Here is a 17368-nt window from a genome sequence, read left to right as displayed (position 1 = left end):
CCATGGGGGAATGCTCACACTGAGAAAAACATGCAAGATCAAATATATGTATGGGGAAGGTGATTTACCACCACAGTAGGACTGTTCATTCCTTAGAACTGAGAGTATAATTTATTGTATTTTACAGTATTCCATAATAAATATGTTAATTTAATCATTTAATATCTATATCTTTCTATACATATATTTATATATAGAAAGAGGACAAGAGTGGGGGAGGTAGCAGTGGTTGCTGTCTCTGAAAAGTTGAGCTCAGATCTGGTTGTGGGTGAAGGTGGTAACTAAGGTGTGACCCCAGAATGCAGGGTGCTGGCACAGGGAAGGTGGAAAAGGCAGTCACAGGTGCATTCCTGACCTGGTTCCCACTTTGAGCACTTGCTTTCATTTCCCTGGATGTCCTCGGAGGTACTGTGTAGATGGCATCTCAGAATTGTTTGTCTGAAGCTCATTTGGTTGAAGCTTTATCCATCCACACCATTCCCTCTTCAGTTGACGTTTTACTCCTGGGATGTTAATTCCCTAACACTTCGTGTCTGCCAAGCTGGTGATCAAAATGAGCTCACCCGGCTTCAGAAGAAGCTGGGAAAGACTACTCTGAACCTAGAACACATTATGCTCAAAGGCTCTTGGACCAGAATGACCTTGGCATTGTCTAGGACCAAAGAGAAGGCCACTGTATATGGAAAATGAGAAGTGGGAAGAACAGATTATTAATCCAGGAAGGCAAGGTCTGCGGGGCCAGAATTTGCCTTCTAGGCCGGTATGAGGAGTTTGGACTTTACCTGAGAAGTCTCTTTCTGTGTCAGTTGGACTGTTTATGTTCCTCTGCCTCCTTCAGTTGCTATCCTGTCATTCCTGCTGTTCCCTGCCTGTCTGTGTCTCTGGTCCTCTGCCGCAGCACCACGTACACCACACATGCCTGACCCTTCATGCGATTACAGGGGGAGGGTGTGTCAAAAAGGTATGAGGAAGGGGCACCAGAGGGCCCCTCTTCTTTTGTTTCCTGGCTAACTATGTACCAGATGCTGAGGGTTTTCCAGACTGGACACGTGAGGCATTGGTCTGGGTGGGTGTGGGAGCCACAGTCCCTGTAGCTCTCTGATGGATCTTGCTCAGAATTCTAACAATGTAGAGCTAAGCTGCCTGAGTTCATGTACTGCCTCACCAAGGTGGAAGGTGGCTTTGGACTAAGTTCTGGCTAATGGGATGCAAGCAGAAGGTTGTAGGGTAGGTAGTAAAAGATAACTCTTGGATACGTGCCCTTTGCTCAACTTCTGAATCTCTTTCTCCATCTTAACTCTTGGAATGAAGGTGTGATGCCTGGAGCTTTAGAAGCTGTCTTGGAACCTAGGGATGGTGGGAGGGTTGCTGGAAGGCTTGGCGATTTTGTGGAGTTGCCATACCAGCCCTGGACTTTCTGGATTTCCTACACTTCCCCATCTTGACTGCCTTTACATAAGAGAGACATGAACTTGTTTCAGCCACTATCCTTTTGGGTTTTTTATTCTGTAGAACTTAATTGAGTCTTCAGCAGTACAATGAGTTGCTATCCTTAAAAAAAAAATGCAGCCATAAATACATGTGCTCTTTATTTGTTTTGCTTTTTTCCCCTTATTTAATTGGAATTCTGTAACTTTCTGAATTTCATTTGTATGTATTAGTCTGTTTAGATTTTGTTTCCCCTTCTTCAGTCAGTTAGGTCTTTTAGTTTCTTTTTTAAAAAGTCACTTAGTCAAGATTTTCAGTTTTATGCGCACATAATTCTTCAAACTGTTCTCAAAATTATCTCCAGTATATGCTTTTTCATGTTTCCATTTTTTCTGTATTCTCCTTTTTAAAAAATCTTTATTAGAGCAGCCAATGGTTTATCTAATATAGTAGAATTTTTAACCCATAAGGACAAATAGGACTTATTTTTCTTTCTATAACTTGCCTACACCACAATCAACTTGTAATTTTATCTTTATTATCCTATGGTTTCCAAAGATTTATTTTGTTAATTAAAATTTTTTTTTCTTTAGTTGAATGTTTATCATTTTTCTTGGTCAGCAATTTAAGTGTTTAAGGACATATACTTTTCTCTGAGCAAAGCACTCTAGGCCCTGCCACCGTTTTAAGGAGGCCACCCCTCACTGGGCAGGACTATACTTGGGTAAGACAGGACTGCAGGGCACCTAGAGGTAGAGGTGAACTTAGCAATAACCAGATGGTGCCTTCACTTATCCTGCACGAAGGTGGGGTCTCTCAGTTATCCAGTGGGTCTGAGGCTCCGGAGTGGGTACGTGTGCTTGGACTATGGGGACAGAGAACAATAACATTGGGGTTGCTTGTATAGGGGAGGAAACAATCATTTTCCTCTACCCATCTTAGGTTCTCCAACCAGGGACCTGTAAATTAGACTAACAAGAGAAAAACAAAAGTTTATTAACATATTGTGAAATAATAATAGAACATATGTATGTATATCTATATATATATATGTACACACACACACACACATATATATGAATACACACACACACACACATTGGCCTCTTCCCTTGGTTCCTAGTACAGAGCTCCTAAATCCCTTGGAACTTCCTAGGTGATAGGAATGTCTCTTGTTCTAATGAGGCAACTCTTGGTGAGCTCCTGGATAGATCAGGATGGGGGCTAATCACCAGAAGGACCAGGCCATGATTAGTTGCTTGGAACTTTCAGCCTCACTCCCTAGCCTTTGGGAACGGAGGAGGGGCTGGAAATTAAATTGATGGTTGATCACGCCCACATGATGAAGCCACCATAAAAATCCTCAAAGTACAGGGTTTGGAGATCTTCAGAACTGGTGAACACATCCACGTGCTGGGAGGGTGATGTACTCCAACTCCACGGGGACAGACGCTCCTGTGCTAGGGACCTTTCTGGACCTCATCCTATGTATCGTTCCATTTGGTTGTTTATTTGTATCCTTTATCATATCTTTTATTACATAATAGACCAGTAAACAAAGTGTTTCTCAGAGTTCTGTGAGGTATTCTAACAAATGATCAAACCCAAAGAGGGGATCATGGGAACCTCCAATTTATAGCCAGTCAGTCAGAAGCACAGGTGACAACCTGGACTTGCAACTGGCTTCTGAGATGGGGGTAGGAGGGTGGTTATTGCTCAAGCAGATCTCACCAGGTCTGGCAGCCATCCACACTTACTACATCAGATTATTGATGGCTCAGATTATTAATGGCTTACTATGGCTCAGATTATTAATCATGTCAGTGGTTAGATGAGTCATTGCATTTTTGATTTTCATGCTCTTTTCTGCAGTTGACAGAGACAACTGCAGCTTTTCCTCATCCCCCATCTATGAGTTTAAATGGCACCAAACAAACTAGGAGAAGTCAGACCTCCTGGTCTCTGAGTCACCCTCCTGGTCACTCAAGAACTCTTAGAAATCGAAACTCTGAACCCACTGAAGAGGGATGGAGAGGACAAAGCATAATCATCGCTATTATCTTGCTTTTCCCCAGCTCAGCCTGACCACTTGGGGTATTTTTACAGTCATTATAGTCATTTATTCAATGCAGATTTATTAAGTATGCACTAAAAACCCAGCACTGTTTTAGGTACAAGGAAATAGCAGCGAAGAAAAGAGACCACATTTCTGTCCTCATGGGATTCAGATTATACTCTCTATGCTAGTTAAATCAAGGAGGAGACTTTGCTCCTTCCCTTACTCATCTGGGGGAGGCAGGAACAAAGGAGAATATTGGTAGACCTGGAAATAGGGCCGGAGAGTGTCAGAGAAGGAGGCCTTTGGGAAGGTGAAGATGTGGGAACCAGTGGTCATGTTGTAAAAGGATACAACTCCAGCCTCGAAGTCCAGAAATATCCCCACAACCAGGGGCTGCTCCCTTAGCTGAAGGGAAGTTAGGGGAGAGGTAAGCGCTACGTAGCCATTCTTTTTGCACAGTCTGATGGCCCAGAAACCAGACTGAGGCGTCTGTACCATGACAGTGTCCCTCTGCACATTTTCCATACAGACTCCTAAATCCCACCCAGTTCCCTCTCCCACATCCACTTCAAAGTAATGTTTTCCTGAGGTGAAGCCTTCACAGCCCAGGATACAGGGTAAGGCACTAAATCTCCTAGAAGAAGTATCAAGATTCTCCTGGGGGCATCCACGAGTCACTTGTCTCCGATCCTCAGACAGAATTAGTTCGTAATAAGCTGTATCTGGATCCAGAGTCACGCTGACTGGGGGGGGAAAAAAAAGACATGATTTTTGTAGCTGAGAGCACAGTTTATTTTAAATAAAACCAGGCTGCATTCAAATCCAAGCATTGTTTCTTTTTGTATTTTTATTGGAGTATAGTTGATTTACAATGTTGTGTTAGTTTCAGGTGTACAGCAAAGTGAATCTGTTGTACATATACACATAACCACTCTTTTTAAGATTCTTTTCCCATATAGGTCATTTCAGAGTATTGAGTAGAGTTCCCTGTGCTATACAGTAGGTCCTTATTAGATATCTATTTTTTATATAGTAGTGAAAATATGTCAATCCCAATCTCCCAATTTATCCCTCCCCCCACTTGCCCCACTGGTAACCATACGTTTGTTTTCTATGCCTGTGACTCTATCTCTATTTTGTAAATAGGTTCGTTTGTACCATTTTTTTAGATTCCACATATAAGCGATATCATATGATATTTGTCTTTCTCTGTCTGACTTACTTCACTCAGTATGACAATCTCTAGGTCTATGCACGTTGCCACAAATGGCATCATGTCGTTCTTTTTTATGGCTGAGTAATATTCCACTGTATGTATGTACCACATTGTCTCTTACTAGCTGTTGTGAGCTTAGGCAAATCATTCGCCGAGCCTCAGTTCTGTTAAATATAAAGTGGAAATCATCGTATCTGTCACCAAGCATGGTGGGGAGGATTGAAGGAGCTAATGTATGCTTAGTGCTTAGTAAAATTCCTGGTATATAGTAAGTGCCCTGTAAATGGCAGTAATAATAATGATATCATCATCATCATCTTCAACATCATCACCATCTTAGTCACTCAGAGAAGCCAAGGAGCAGAACTAACCAGAGTTAACATGGTTACTGTCCTCTCCAAAGCCCTTCCTCTCCCTTGTAGGACCTCAAGGAATCATGGAATATTGGAGCAGAAATGAGACCCTCATCATCTCTACTTAATTACCATTAACACTGAGGATCGGAGAAGGAAAATGACACAACTAATGTCATAGCTTGTTATTGGAAAACCCAAAATTTTACCCAGGCTTCAGGACATACACCTAGTCCCCCGACTTTTAAGTGTAAGCTCTTCTTTCTTGCTTCAGGTAATGCTCTATAGGGATTAGTATAAAGTAACACACAAGAGACCAATACACATGAAAAATATCTGACTAGAGTCAAGTAAGACATAAAAAAGTAGATAAAGTGTGATACTGGCCAGCAACGCAATTTTAAAAATGAAAGGTGGTAATGGGGTGGTCCAGCAAGAGAGTTAGCAAACCGCTGTGTTACTGGGTTAAACTCTGATCATTTGGGCTGTGGCAATACGGGAAATCAAGTATTAGGAAACACTTCCACTGCTGGATGTTCTTCACTTGCCCCTCCAGATCACTCCCCACCTTTCTCCAGCCTGCTCTGTGTCCAGGAAGGCTAACCCCTATGGACACATCAACCAGGCTCCCTTCCCTCTGACTGCTATTTGGTTAAGCCAATGAGAAGCACTAGAGGAGACCACAGGGCAAAAAGAAATAGAGTTAGAAGTATTTAGTGCCCCAAGTCCCTCCCCACTAGCTATGATTTGGAGGGTCTGCATTCCTCTCCCTCTGGTTACAGCTCCCTCCATCTGCTACCGAAGCCTTGGGGAGGTAATGACTCCCTACCTATTCCTAGCCCTAGTTTGCTTCACTGTTCCTTGATGATCACCCAAATCCTCCTCTTTGTAAATAATCCCTTTATTAAACTCTCTTCAGTCAGTCCTTTTCATGAGCCTGACTCACAAAAGTTTCGGGCTTCATTAGTCTTCCCTGAATGATCCAGGAAAACCAAGCTGAGAAATTAAAATGTTTACAGGTTGGTAATACCACTAGAAAGATGGTTGATGCCTGAGCTCTTTGGAAACAAAAGGCATAGACCTTGAAGACAAATGTGTCTACTCTAAGTTTCAATCTCTATACATCAAAAGATAGGATGAAAATGTAAAATGCCATACACATAACAGAAGATATTGGCTATAATAAGCTCCCATAAATCAATAAGGAAAAGAACCCAAAAGAAAAACTCTTAAAACACAGAAGAAGCCTGAAGGGCTAATGGACTTACTAAAAGAAGCTCAACCTCACTAGTGACATTGGAGAAACTCAAATTAAGTCCACAATTAGGTACCATTTCAAATCCATCAGATGGCCAAAAATTATAAGCAGAGAGTGAGGGAGATGTGAAACAGTGGGATCTCTTATGTTGCTGGTAGGGTATAAAGTGATACAATTTCAAGATCTGTAGTATCTAGTAAAATTAGATGTGCATCCCGACACAGCAGCATTTTTAATTCAAGGTATATCCCCAGAGGAAACCATTCACAGGACACAAGAAAGCATGGACAAGAAAGTTCACAGTAGTATCGTGTGGAATAGCAACAAACAAACAAAAACCAACTACACATACCTTCAGCGTCCACTCCACAAGACAATGAATTAAAAAATACATCACTTCCATTTTTTGCCACATTGCAGAGTGATTAAGAGAGTGAGTTCTAGAGAGATACTACCTGAGTTACCACCTGCTGGTTGTGGGAATTTACAACAGTCACGTAACCTCTCTGTGTTTTGGTTTCCTTATCTATAAAGGAAAAAATGCTACCTACAGAGAGGCTTGCGGTGTAAAACAAGATAACACACGTGAAGCTCTTCTCATCTGTCACAGAAAGAGTGTTCAGTATGTGTGAATCGTTTTTATTGGTGCTGGTGAGAGAGTGCATGTTGCTACATTGGAACAAGTAATCTGGTAACATGTGTTAAGATTAACAACAATCCCAGCTTTAGGTATACACCCTACAGGAATGAAAGCACCAGGATATAAGGTTGCATGGACTAGAAAGTTATTGCTGCAAATGTTATAATACCCAAGTGCTGAAAGCAGCCTGAAGCTCCATCAGTAGGAATATGGTTACGTATAGTTATGATGTACTATGGAATATTAGACAGCTTTAAAAAGCAATGGGTGAATAGGAAGAGACGATCTATGTATTAAATGTTTGTAAAAACACAGAGAAAGACCTAGGTCTTGTTACCTGCAGAAGGGTAAGAGAAACCTTGAACTTTTTTTTCGTATCTCTCTATACTGTTTGAGTGATTACAATTTATTTATATTACTTTTTTAATAAGAAAAGTTTTAATAATGAGGGTTTCATTATCTAGAAGAATTATCTAGTTAAAAGATGAGCTCATTTTAGAAACAGATAGACTTGAACCATGTTGTAATGCCTTCTGTGAAAGATAAGAGTAGAAAAATCAACTCAATTAAATCTGGACATAATTTATATAAAGTCCTTCCTTGCATCTGTACAGGATCAAATACAGAGTTGCTATTTTTTCGTAGTTATTATTGTTGTTTGTTCTTGTTAACTTGAGGGGAAACTGAATACAGGTTCATAATCCTTATCTGAAACCCCTGGGGCCAAATGAGTTTTGAAATTCAGATTTTTTTTTTTTTTTTTTTTTTTTTTTTTTTTTGCGGTACGCGGGCCTCTCACTGTTGTGGCCTCTCCCGTTGCGGAGCACAGGCTCCGGACGCGCAGGCTTAGCGCCCATGGCTCACGGGCCCAGCCGCTCTGTGGCATGTGGGATCTTCCCGGACTGGGGCACGAACCCGTGTCCCCTGCATCGGCAGGCGGGCTCTCAACCACTGCGCCACCAGGGAAGCCCTCAGAATGTTTTTGATGTTATAAAGGCAAACAATACAGACACTCTAAATTATGTGCCCACCCCTGGGAGGGTCTAAGGCATTGTCTTGTAATCCAATGCATCAATATTTCTGCAGTAAAACATAAATGCAAACTAAGCGGGATAAATAAAGACTTTAAATAATCTCATATCAGTGCAGTTCAGGTTCGGCCACCGTGTCACTCAGACACAAGGGTAGCCTTCCGTGATCCTGCCTCTTGGTGTTCATACCCTTATGCAGTTCCTTCCCTTTGAGTGTGGGCAGGACCTGTGAATTGCTTCTGACCAATAGAATATGGCAAAAATGATGGGATGTGACTCCTGTGACTGTATTTCATTTTATAAGTCTCCATCTTTCTGGCAGACTTGCTCTAGGGACTCTCTCCTGAGCTTACTCTGAAGAAATAATTGGCCATGTTGGGAGGCCCATGTGCAAGCAGCTGATGGCTCGCTTCTAGAAGCTGAGGGCAGCCTCTGGCCAACAGCCCGCAAGAAGCCAGGGCCCTAAGTCCCATAACCATAAAGAAATAAATTCTGCCAACAACCTGAGTGAGCTTGGGAGAGGATTCTCCCCCAGTCTAGCTTCCAGGTAAGAACACAGCCAGGCTAACACCTTAATTGCAGCCTTGTAAGACCCTAAGCAAAGGACCCGACTAAGCTGTGCCCAGCTTTATCTCACAAAACCTGTGAGATAATATATGTGTATTGCTTTAAACCACTAAGTTTGTCTGCAGCAATAGGTAATTAATACAGCCACCAAATCACTTTAGGTTAGGTCCAATTTTGCAGCCAAACAAGTTATGAAAAAATTGTCAGTTATCAGAACTTTGGGAATCTTGTAGTTGTGGATAAGGGATGGTGGAAATATAGCAAGCACTGACGAAGAGAATCTAAGAAGCAGGAAGCTCAGGCTTTGGAATTGGTAAAACTTGGTTTCTGTCGTGGTTCTAACATTTACCATCTGTGTTATCTGGGCCGAGGCCCTGAAACATTTGGACCACTGTCATAATACTCACCTCCCTTTCTTGCATTGCTCTGAGAATTGACCAAAATATTAACAATAAACACTATGTCCCAGACACTGCTAAGCACTTTACACATGTTGACATATTTAATTTTACCGACAACCCAATGAAGTGAGAGTTGTTAATATTTTCATGTTTCAGATGGGGAAACTGAGGAGGTTATTTGCCTGGAATGACAGAGCTGATAAGTGAGAGAGCAGGAATTTGAAGGGTCTGCACAGGTAACCAGCATGCCATGTCCCTGTCTAAGCACTGGAGCAAACTAACAAGGGAGAGGGTGACAGCTCAACTGAAAATATCTGAATGACCCCTCTGGTTGTGAGCCTGCCCAGGGATAGGTGGTGAACTTGGTTACCACTTAAGGTCCCTCTGTCCGTAGCATTTAGGGTTTCTTCACCTACCTTGATAGCTCCTTAACACTTTCTTCACATCAAAGTAAAGCTCAGAAACATTGCACACAGTGCGAAGGTCCAAAGAGGGGGCCTCTGGTTGTTCTAGCTTCACAGCCCAACTCCTAGAATAAGCAGAGACCAAGACTTCTTCAGTGGTAAATTCCATTCAGCTCTATATACCCACACCCCTTCCCTCCTGCATTTGTCCAGGACTCACCTGCTCAAAGTATCTTTCACATCCTATGGAGAAAGACAAAATGTAAGTGTGGGAACATCAGCATTTCATGGGACTTGGCATGTGGGGCTGTTCTCTATAAACACTCCTTACAAAGAAGTAAAGAGAGTAACCCTGGCCTTAGATATTGATGGATACCCAGATAGAATGATTTCCATCCCGGCCCCCTGGGATATTCAGCATATCAGAATGTTTGTGTGTTATCTTCCTTGCTGTGCTCTGTGGAGAGCTGCGGTGTCTGCAATCACATCTACCTGTGGGCTGCTTAGGATAGAGGGCCAAGAGCTTTGCCCATGCTCCCTCTGGAAAGACTTGCTTTCAGTGACCTAATTTCCTTCAGAGTGAGCCCACAGTAGAGGCCATTCATTGCAAAGGTCCGTAGTGGTGAATCCATGCATAGCCCCTGAGATGGGCCATTAAGATGGTAGCAGCAGGTATCACATGGTGGTGGGACAGTCATGCTACATTCTCAGGCTACAGTGTGACCTCCAGTTCTTTTAGTGGGGAATAGAAAAAACAGCTCCAGTCGCAGTTTGTCTTAATGGGCTGGATCCATTATGCAGCTGAAAGAAGGCCCCGAAAGAGCTCTGGAGGGCTCTACAAGGAAATCAGGGAGCAGGTTATCACTCATAACCTTCTTTTGGCTGCCCCACTTTGTCACCCACCAGTCATCTGGAGGAGTATTTCAGGAGACAGTTTGACAGTCAGAGTTTTGTGAACATGGGACAGAGGCGAATGGTAGCAAAAGTTATCCCATGGTTCCATTTGGCCAAGGAACCCACCATACCTATATATTTTCTGATTCACCTAAAGCCGCTCTATAGACTAGTGAAGGCCACCTTGCAAATGTTGCTGTGTATCCAAAAGAAACGTTACTTTAAATTCCCTACACTAATGTACCATTTTTGAGTGAAACAGGCAGGGCTCGCCCAGCTTCCCGTGCTTCCTCACCATTCTCCTCCTAAAAGCTCAGGAACAGATACCTTCCTTCCCTTCTCCAAGTGCATGGCCTCACCTGCAGCAGATTTTGGGCTGAGCCCTGACATTTATGCTCTAGTTGCAGGATGTAGCTCTCGAGTTCATGGCTCTTCTGTTCAAGATTGGCCTCATTGTCCCTCAGTCTCCTCAGAGTCTGCTCTTTTTCTTTCTCCAGTTTCCATAGGTAAGACTTCTCTTCCTCATGAAGGAAGCTCTGGAGATTCTTAAAGTCAGATTGGATTTTTTGTTTCTGAACTTCTATCTTCTCCTAGAGCCAAGAAAGGTGGAAACCAACCAAATGTCCACTGTTGGATGAACTGATAAACAAAATGCAGTGTATAGATATAGCGGAATACTATTCAGCCTTAAAAATGAATGAAGTTCTGATACATGCTAAGACATGGATGAATCTTGAAGACATTATGCTAAGTAAAATAAGCCAGAAAAAAAAAAGAACAAATATTTTATGATTCCACTTATATGAGGTACCTAGAATCGTCAAATTCATAGAGACAGAAAGTAGAATAGTGGTTACCAGGAGTTACGAGGAAGAAGGAATGGAACTGTGCACATAAAAATAGTTAAACAGTAAATTTCATTATGCATATTTTAACACATACATACACAAAAGAAAGTTTGCTCAGCTACCATAACATTATTTTCCCATGAATCATTCGAGCTGGAAGAACGTCCCAAATTGCCCGCTGCAGAGTCATGCCCGAAAGGCAGGTACTCAGATGTGGGAGAGGTTATCACCTTATTAACATCCTTCTTCAGCCAAGGTGCAGGAGTGCTAGATAATTTAATCATGGGACTAGGGCCAAGGTTAAAAACTTTATCCGTTACAAAGATAAAAATGAGTTTTTATTCAGGATATAAGAAAGTAGCTCTGAGTCTGAGGGAATTTCTTGAAGCAAAAGCTTGTAATGAACATCACCAAGACTGGACTTTAAGACAACCAGGCTATTAGGAGAGTCCATGATTCTCAGCAGCGGGAGGTCTGGGTATCAGGCATTTGTCATAGTTAACTACGAAATAGTCATCCACCAACTCGGGTCCACCTACTCATCCTTACGTATAAGAAACCAAATGGTACACCTTGTCGGACTCAGCTTTCGTTTGGGGAGATAAGAATTGCAGTTTCCATGAGTGCTTTTTCAATTTACTTAGTGTTTTGATGACTGTAATGTTGTGGTAGAGTGTCATTGACAGGGTTTCCATATGTATTAGCTATAATCAAGATCCTCCCCATTGCCCAAGATCCTCCCCATTGCCCAAGATCCTCCCCATTGCCCAAGATCCCAGAAATGAGGGAAGCAAGAGCGTCCTCTGAGAGTTCAAGTTTAACAACTGTACACAAAGGATTAGGCAGAGGTTGGAAGGTTGGAGGAAACTCTGAAAGAGGCAAAATGGCTCACTGGCCTGTGGGATTTGACTGTAAGCCGATTAATTACATAAATATTTCCATAAAGGAATGCATCTCTGATCACGGGGAGGCTGGTCAGCAGTCTTTCAGACCCTAGAGGCTACAGTGCCAAGTGTGTAGGTTCTAGGAGCACTCTGGTCCTCCTTATAAACCAGATAGATTTCCTTCTTCAGTCTAATGAGCTTGAGTAATACGAACCTCAACCTGGAGTGATTCTGTTTTCTTAGTGCTCACAAAGGCTGGTTTCTGAAACTGTAAGGCTGAAAGCCATACCCTGCACTGTGGTACATGTGCCAAAGCAATAAGGTTAATAAGGCCTTCAAATCCAGAAGGTACTTTGAGATATTAAGAACTGAAACCCAGTCAAGAATGGCTCTAGGTAAATGGGCACACCTGTTCTGCTTCTCCTAACTGAGGTTTTGGAATCCTAGCCGGTTACTACTGAAAGGTTGAAGGGGTTGGAGATAAATTCTCATAGATATTAGACAACGAGGGACATAAAAACAAATGTGCTTTCTTCTTTGGGTTTTATCTATTTGGTCTGGTTTAGTGAGAATAAGCCATCACTATGCTTTGCTCAATCATCCCCTGTACCTAAGCTCTAGGATGGAAACTAGCTTGAGATCAATAAACCCAAGCTCTTACATTCCATTCGGTTATTTGCTTTGCCGTGAACACCTTCAGGTTCATACATTCCTCTTCCAGTTGCTTCAATCTTGTCACAGCTTCCTGGAGCTTTTCCTGAAGGAAAAATTGGGTGAATAAAGTCTTTTCAATTCAACAATTCTTCATTGGGCACCTAAGGAGCATCCCAGCCCTCCAAGACTTAATTAGAATAGCCTGACTATTGAATATGTATTGAGTCCTTACACTTTACCAGGAAGCATGCTGAAGGCTGTATAGGCAGTAACATATTTGATTCCCTTGGCAACACTGAGCAGTTAGTAGGATTTTTAACATCATTTCTGCGCCGCAGAAACTGAAGCTTAGAAAGGGGATAAATAACTTGCTCAAGGTGCTGTAACTGGTGGGTGGTTGGGCTGTGATCCCAGCTGACCCTGAGCCTGAGCTATATCCACCACCAGCAGTCTTGCCAGGGAAATTCTGCACATAAAACAAGATAAAAATCACCTAAAAAGATTTTATGAAGTAATGTGCTGACCCAACCAGAACCAATACCAGAGTGTTTGGCACACATGGAACTTTGTATGTATTATGGTGAGTCAGGAAGGAAAGACAGACCAAGATGCCAGCTGAAGTTGTCAGAAACAGTTAATGGAGGAGGGGAGCTCGGAGACCTTTTGAAGAATGGTATCATGAAGCCCTTTAAAAATGAGTTAGTATCCATATGAAGCTTTCAGGTTATTTTTCAAAATAGTTTCTCACATTTTCATGGAAAGCAAGTTTAAGCTAAACCAAATTGCTACTTGTGGTCAACACTAAAAGAATTGGCTCTGGGACTTCCCTGGTGGTCCAGAGGTTAAGAATCTGCCTTGTAACGCAGGGGACGCAGGTTTGATTCCTGGTGGGGGAACTAAGACCCCACATGCCGCAGGGCAACTAAGCAACTAAGCCTGTGCACTGTAGAGCCTGCATGCTGAAACCAAGACCCGACGCAGCCTAATTAATTAATTAATTAGAAAAAAAAGAACTTTTATCTTGATTTAAAAAGAAAAAGAATCGGCTCTTGTCCTAAAGCCAATAGGTATACTCAGTTCTCACGCGCTCTCAAGAAAGGGCTCTATAGAACTTGTTAGCAAGAGACTGTATTGCCCTCACTATGTGCCAAGTGCTATTCTAAGGTTTACATGTATTAATGTCCCTAAAGCTTATAACAACCTCCTGAGCATGTATGTTGGAGAGGAAGGGAACTACTATCATCCCCACTGATAGTTGGGGAAACCAAGGCATGAAGACATTACATAACTTTGCTCAAAGTCACCCATCTAATAAGTAGCAGAACTAAGGTTTCAAACTAAGCAGTCTGACTCTCAAGGCTTAGAACCATCACCCCGTGCTGCTCCTTTTACTACTTGGTGGGAAACTAATTCCAATGGGAATATCCCCATTACAGTAATTAGCTGCTCCATGGAGTTTAAGGAAGAGCTGCCATGTGCCGAGTGGTGGTCAGTATTGACGTGTCCTGATGAAGGACCCAGAACCTTAATAGAAGACCACCTCCACGTCATAGGGGAGGGAACAAGGAGCTCACACTGGGGACGACAATTTTCTCAAATCTAGCCAGGGCAGAGAAGGAATAAGGCAGCAGGACCATGCCCCCTCCTTCGTTCCACAATAGCAAAGGTCAGCCTTCCTTAATATGCTTTTAAGCAATAAACAGGAGTTGCCCAAAACCTCTCCCTCCATTTCATACTCCATGACCAATCACTTCCAAACCCTTCCACTCATTCCCCTTCCTGAATCTTGCTTGGAATTGCTCCCTTTCCCCCTTCTTATAGGAATAATCTAAATTTTACTCTTTGGTATTCCTTTCATTGTATCAGTACCAGAATGTTCTTTTCAATGTCAACCTGATCCTTCACTGTGCAAATGAAAATCCCCCCCGTGGCCAGGACTACTCTGGGCTAGGGCTTAGACTCCGAGCGGATACCAAGTTCTGGGCCCTGACTTCCTTTCCCATGACATCACCTGCCTTCCCTGCACACACACTCTGGCCTGGTCACAGCGAGTCAGGTACGCTCTCATAGCTGTGCCTTTGCACAAGTGGGCCCCTCGGTCTGGAATGCCCTCTCTCTTCTCCATACTTCTATATCTGGTTACTTTATATGTGTTCTTCAAGAGTCACTTTTGGGAAGATTCCTCAGTTACCACTCCACACCCCTTGGTGCTCCTCTCCACCATCCAAATCAGGGGACTTCAGGCAGCCTTTTTGCTGGTTTGTCTGCCCTACTAGACTGTAGGATACCTAAAAGGGGGTGTGTCTTCGTCCCCTGTGTTTTCAGACTCTATCCCATGGACTTGCACATTGTGCTTTCTCAAATTACACAGACGGTGTGAGGCAATAAAACATGCAGGTGTGCACTGGAGCACATGGCATTCTAGAGCAGGGAGGAGTTCATCAAGAGTGGATAGGGAGAAAAGTGACCATCAGGCCTTGATTCAGTGAGGACCCATCATAAACTACTTTTCAGAAGAATGACATGATGAAAGTTATATTTCAGGATCCTAATCTTGGGTTTCAGGCTAAATAATTTCAGGTCTTGGGGGGCAACATGAGGCCGGGTATTCACCAAGGTCCTCTGGCCCACCACTCACCTTGTAACCTTGGCAAGCATCTTCCACCAGAGCTGTGGTGTGCCCTTTGTGCTGCAATCCTCGATCACAGCGCCAGCAGATGAGCTGGCCCTCGTCTTCACAGAACAGATGGAGCTTCTCTCCATGTTCCTCACATGACATTTCCTGGTCCATCTCCTTGACGGCTTCAATGAGGTTTCCCAGCTGCTTGTTGGGTCGGAGGCTCGCCATTATAAATGGCATCCGACACTGGGGACAGGAGAACATCTCCAGCCATGGTTGCATCTCACAGAAGCTCACTATGCACAAGTGGCAGTAGCTGTGTCCACAGCTGATGCTCACTGGCTCAGTTATCAGTTGCAGACAGATGGAACAGGTGGCTTCCTCCCTCATCTTCTTGGTGATTGGGGTTGAGGCCATGGCTTTTCCTGAAAATCTCTAATATTGGATCTAGAGGCAGAGATGAAGCAGCCAGAACTTTCCCACAGTGATGGAACTTCACCTTGTCTGAGCCTCTTTCCGATGCACTGGCTGCCACTGGCCTCCACAGGTCACGTGGTCTTCTCTCTAGAGAGAAGAAATAGATTGGAATTTAGAAGACGCATCAAATGTAGCTGTGCTGTGGAATATGGTAGTGACTATTACATGTGGGCACTTTGAATTAATAACAATTAAATAGAATTTAAAATTCCGTTTCTCACACCCACTAGCCACATTTCAGTGCTTAATAGGCGCAGGTGATTGGTGGCTACATGAAAGCCCAGATAGAGAACATTCCATTATTGTGAAAAGTTTTCTTGGGCCAAGCACTGAGAGAGATAGAGAAATGAGGCAGACTTCTTCACCAAAGTTGCAGCAAGAGAGAGAACTCAGTGAGGGATTGTCAAACTCTTTCCTGCTCTAATGAATATTAAGAATAATTAGTACCAGAGTTATTTCTTTGTAACTGGTAGTAACACATCCAGGTAACCCAGGTAACTGGGTGGTCTATGAAGGATTTCACTGAGACAATCACATTTGATTCTAATTTTTTGTTGTTGTTTGTTTGTTTGTTTTGGCCGCGCCTCTCAGCTAGTGGGATCTTAGTTCCCCGACCAGGGATTGAACCCGAGCCCTCGGCAGTGAAAGCGAGGAGTCCTAACCACTGGACCGCCAGGAATTCCTTACATTTGACTCTAATTAAACCCTCACTCCCACCCCACAAAGAACAAAAGACAGCAGGTTAATAAAGTCCCCAGTGGAGACCCAACCAGGATGATAATGAAAGTAAAAAAGACAACCAGAAAAACCAACAAGTTCTTTTTGCCCTCCCTGACCTGAGGAAAAGAGAATTGGAAAGACAGCTGGGAAGAGAAGGGGTTGGTCCTGGGGTGCAGAGCTCCTGGAGAGCTAGGGAAGTGACTATCTTTTCAGGCCAGGACTTGTCTCTCAGGAGAAGTTCAGGGTGACTGGAACACAGGGGGTTGGCAGAACCCAGGATATGGGGAGGTGGGAAGCAGATGGGGAAGGTGGGGCCTCTGTAGGATCCTGGGTGCTGGACACCTAGTGTCCACCAGCGAGGACCTGACAACTAATAGACAAAGGAGGGGTGACTAGGAACAAAGGACTCGGTCCCTTCACCCACTGCTCCGGCTGCTTCGTGAACCTAGCCCTGTTCCCTGCTTCCCCATTCCTGGGATTTTGTCAGGGAGGGCAGCAGAGGACGGAGGAAGAGAGTGGCTTTTCCTTTGAACTGACAGTGGCAGAATTAAAAGCAGGGATTCAACTAAAGTTACTGGATAGGCTATGTCCCTCTAATAACCAGGACCACTCTCTTGGATCCGTAGAGAATTTCTTCCGGAGACTTCTATTCTTTGGCAGGTTATCTCCCCCAAGAGATACACTAGGCTCCGCTCTGCCAGGGGTGCTTTGCTCCCGGGGAGAAGGACGTCCCCTCCTCTGAGGCCCCAGGGTTCTTGTCCTGGGCCTTCACTCACCTCACATCCTGGATCTTCGGAGATCTGACATGGAGTCTGGCGAAAGAGAAAGCAGACAGGGTGTGAGAGCTATGAAGCACAGTCCTGACCATTTTCAGAGTTCCAGCAGCTGTTATCAGGAAACAAACTCCCTTCCCC

The 17368-nt window shown here is 43.5% G+C and overlaps 1 protein-coding gene across 4 annotated transcripts in view; it reads right to left on the bottom strand.

The window, feature by feature from the left end:
- Positions 1-3546: 3546 nt before the first annotated feature.
- Positions 3547-17368, bottom strand: part of TRIM38 (tripartite motif containing 38) — a 14445-nt gene continuing 623 nt past the window's right edge. For 3 of the 4 annotated variants that reach the window (XM_024751983.1, XM_024751984.1, XM_024751985.1), the window contains exons 2-8: positions 17231-17266; positions 15276-15821; positions 12645-12740; positions 10611-10841; positions 9578-9600; positions 9370-9482; positions 3547-4230 (exon numbers count right to left, since the gene is read on the bottom strand). In XM_024751983.1, coding sequence (XP_024607751.1) covers positions 3707-4230; positions 9370-9482; positions 9578-9600; positions 10611-10841; positions 12645-12740; positions 15276-15674 — 1386 coding nt within the window. In that variant the 5' untranslated portion in view covers positions 15675-15821; positions 17231-17266 and the 3' untranslated portion in view covers positions 3547-3706. Of the gene's footprint in view, positions 4231-9369; positions 9483-9577; positions 9601-10610; positions 10842-12644; positions 12741-15275; positions 15822-17230 lie in introns of all 4 variants that reach the window. The other variant, XM_024751986.1, reaches the window with a different exon arrangement.

Source organism: Neophocaena asiaeorientalis, unplaced genomic scaffold, assembly GCF_003031525.2.
Source record: "Neophocaena asiaeorientalis asiaeorientalis breed wild unplaced genomic scaffold, Neophocaena_asiaeorientalis_V1.1 scaffold165, whole genome shotgun sequence".
NCBI lineage: Eukaryota > Metazoa > Chordata > Mammalia > Artiodactyla > Phocoenidae > Neophocaena > Neophocaena asiaeorientalis.
This window is presented reverse-complemented; position numbering and strand designations above follow the sequence as displayed.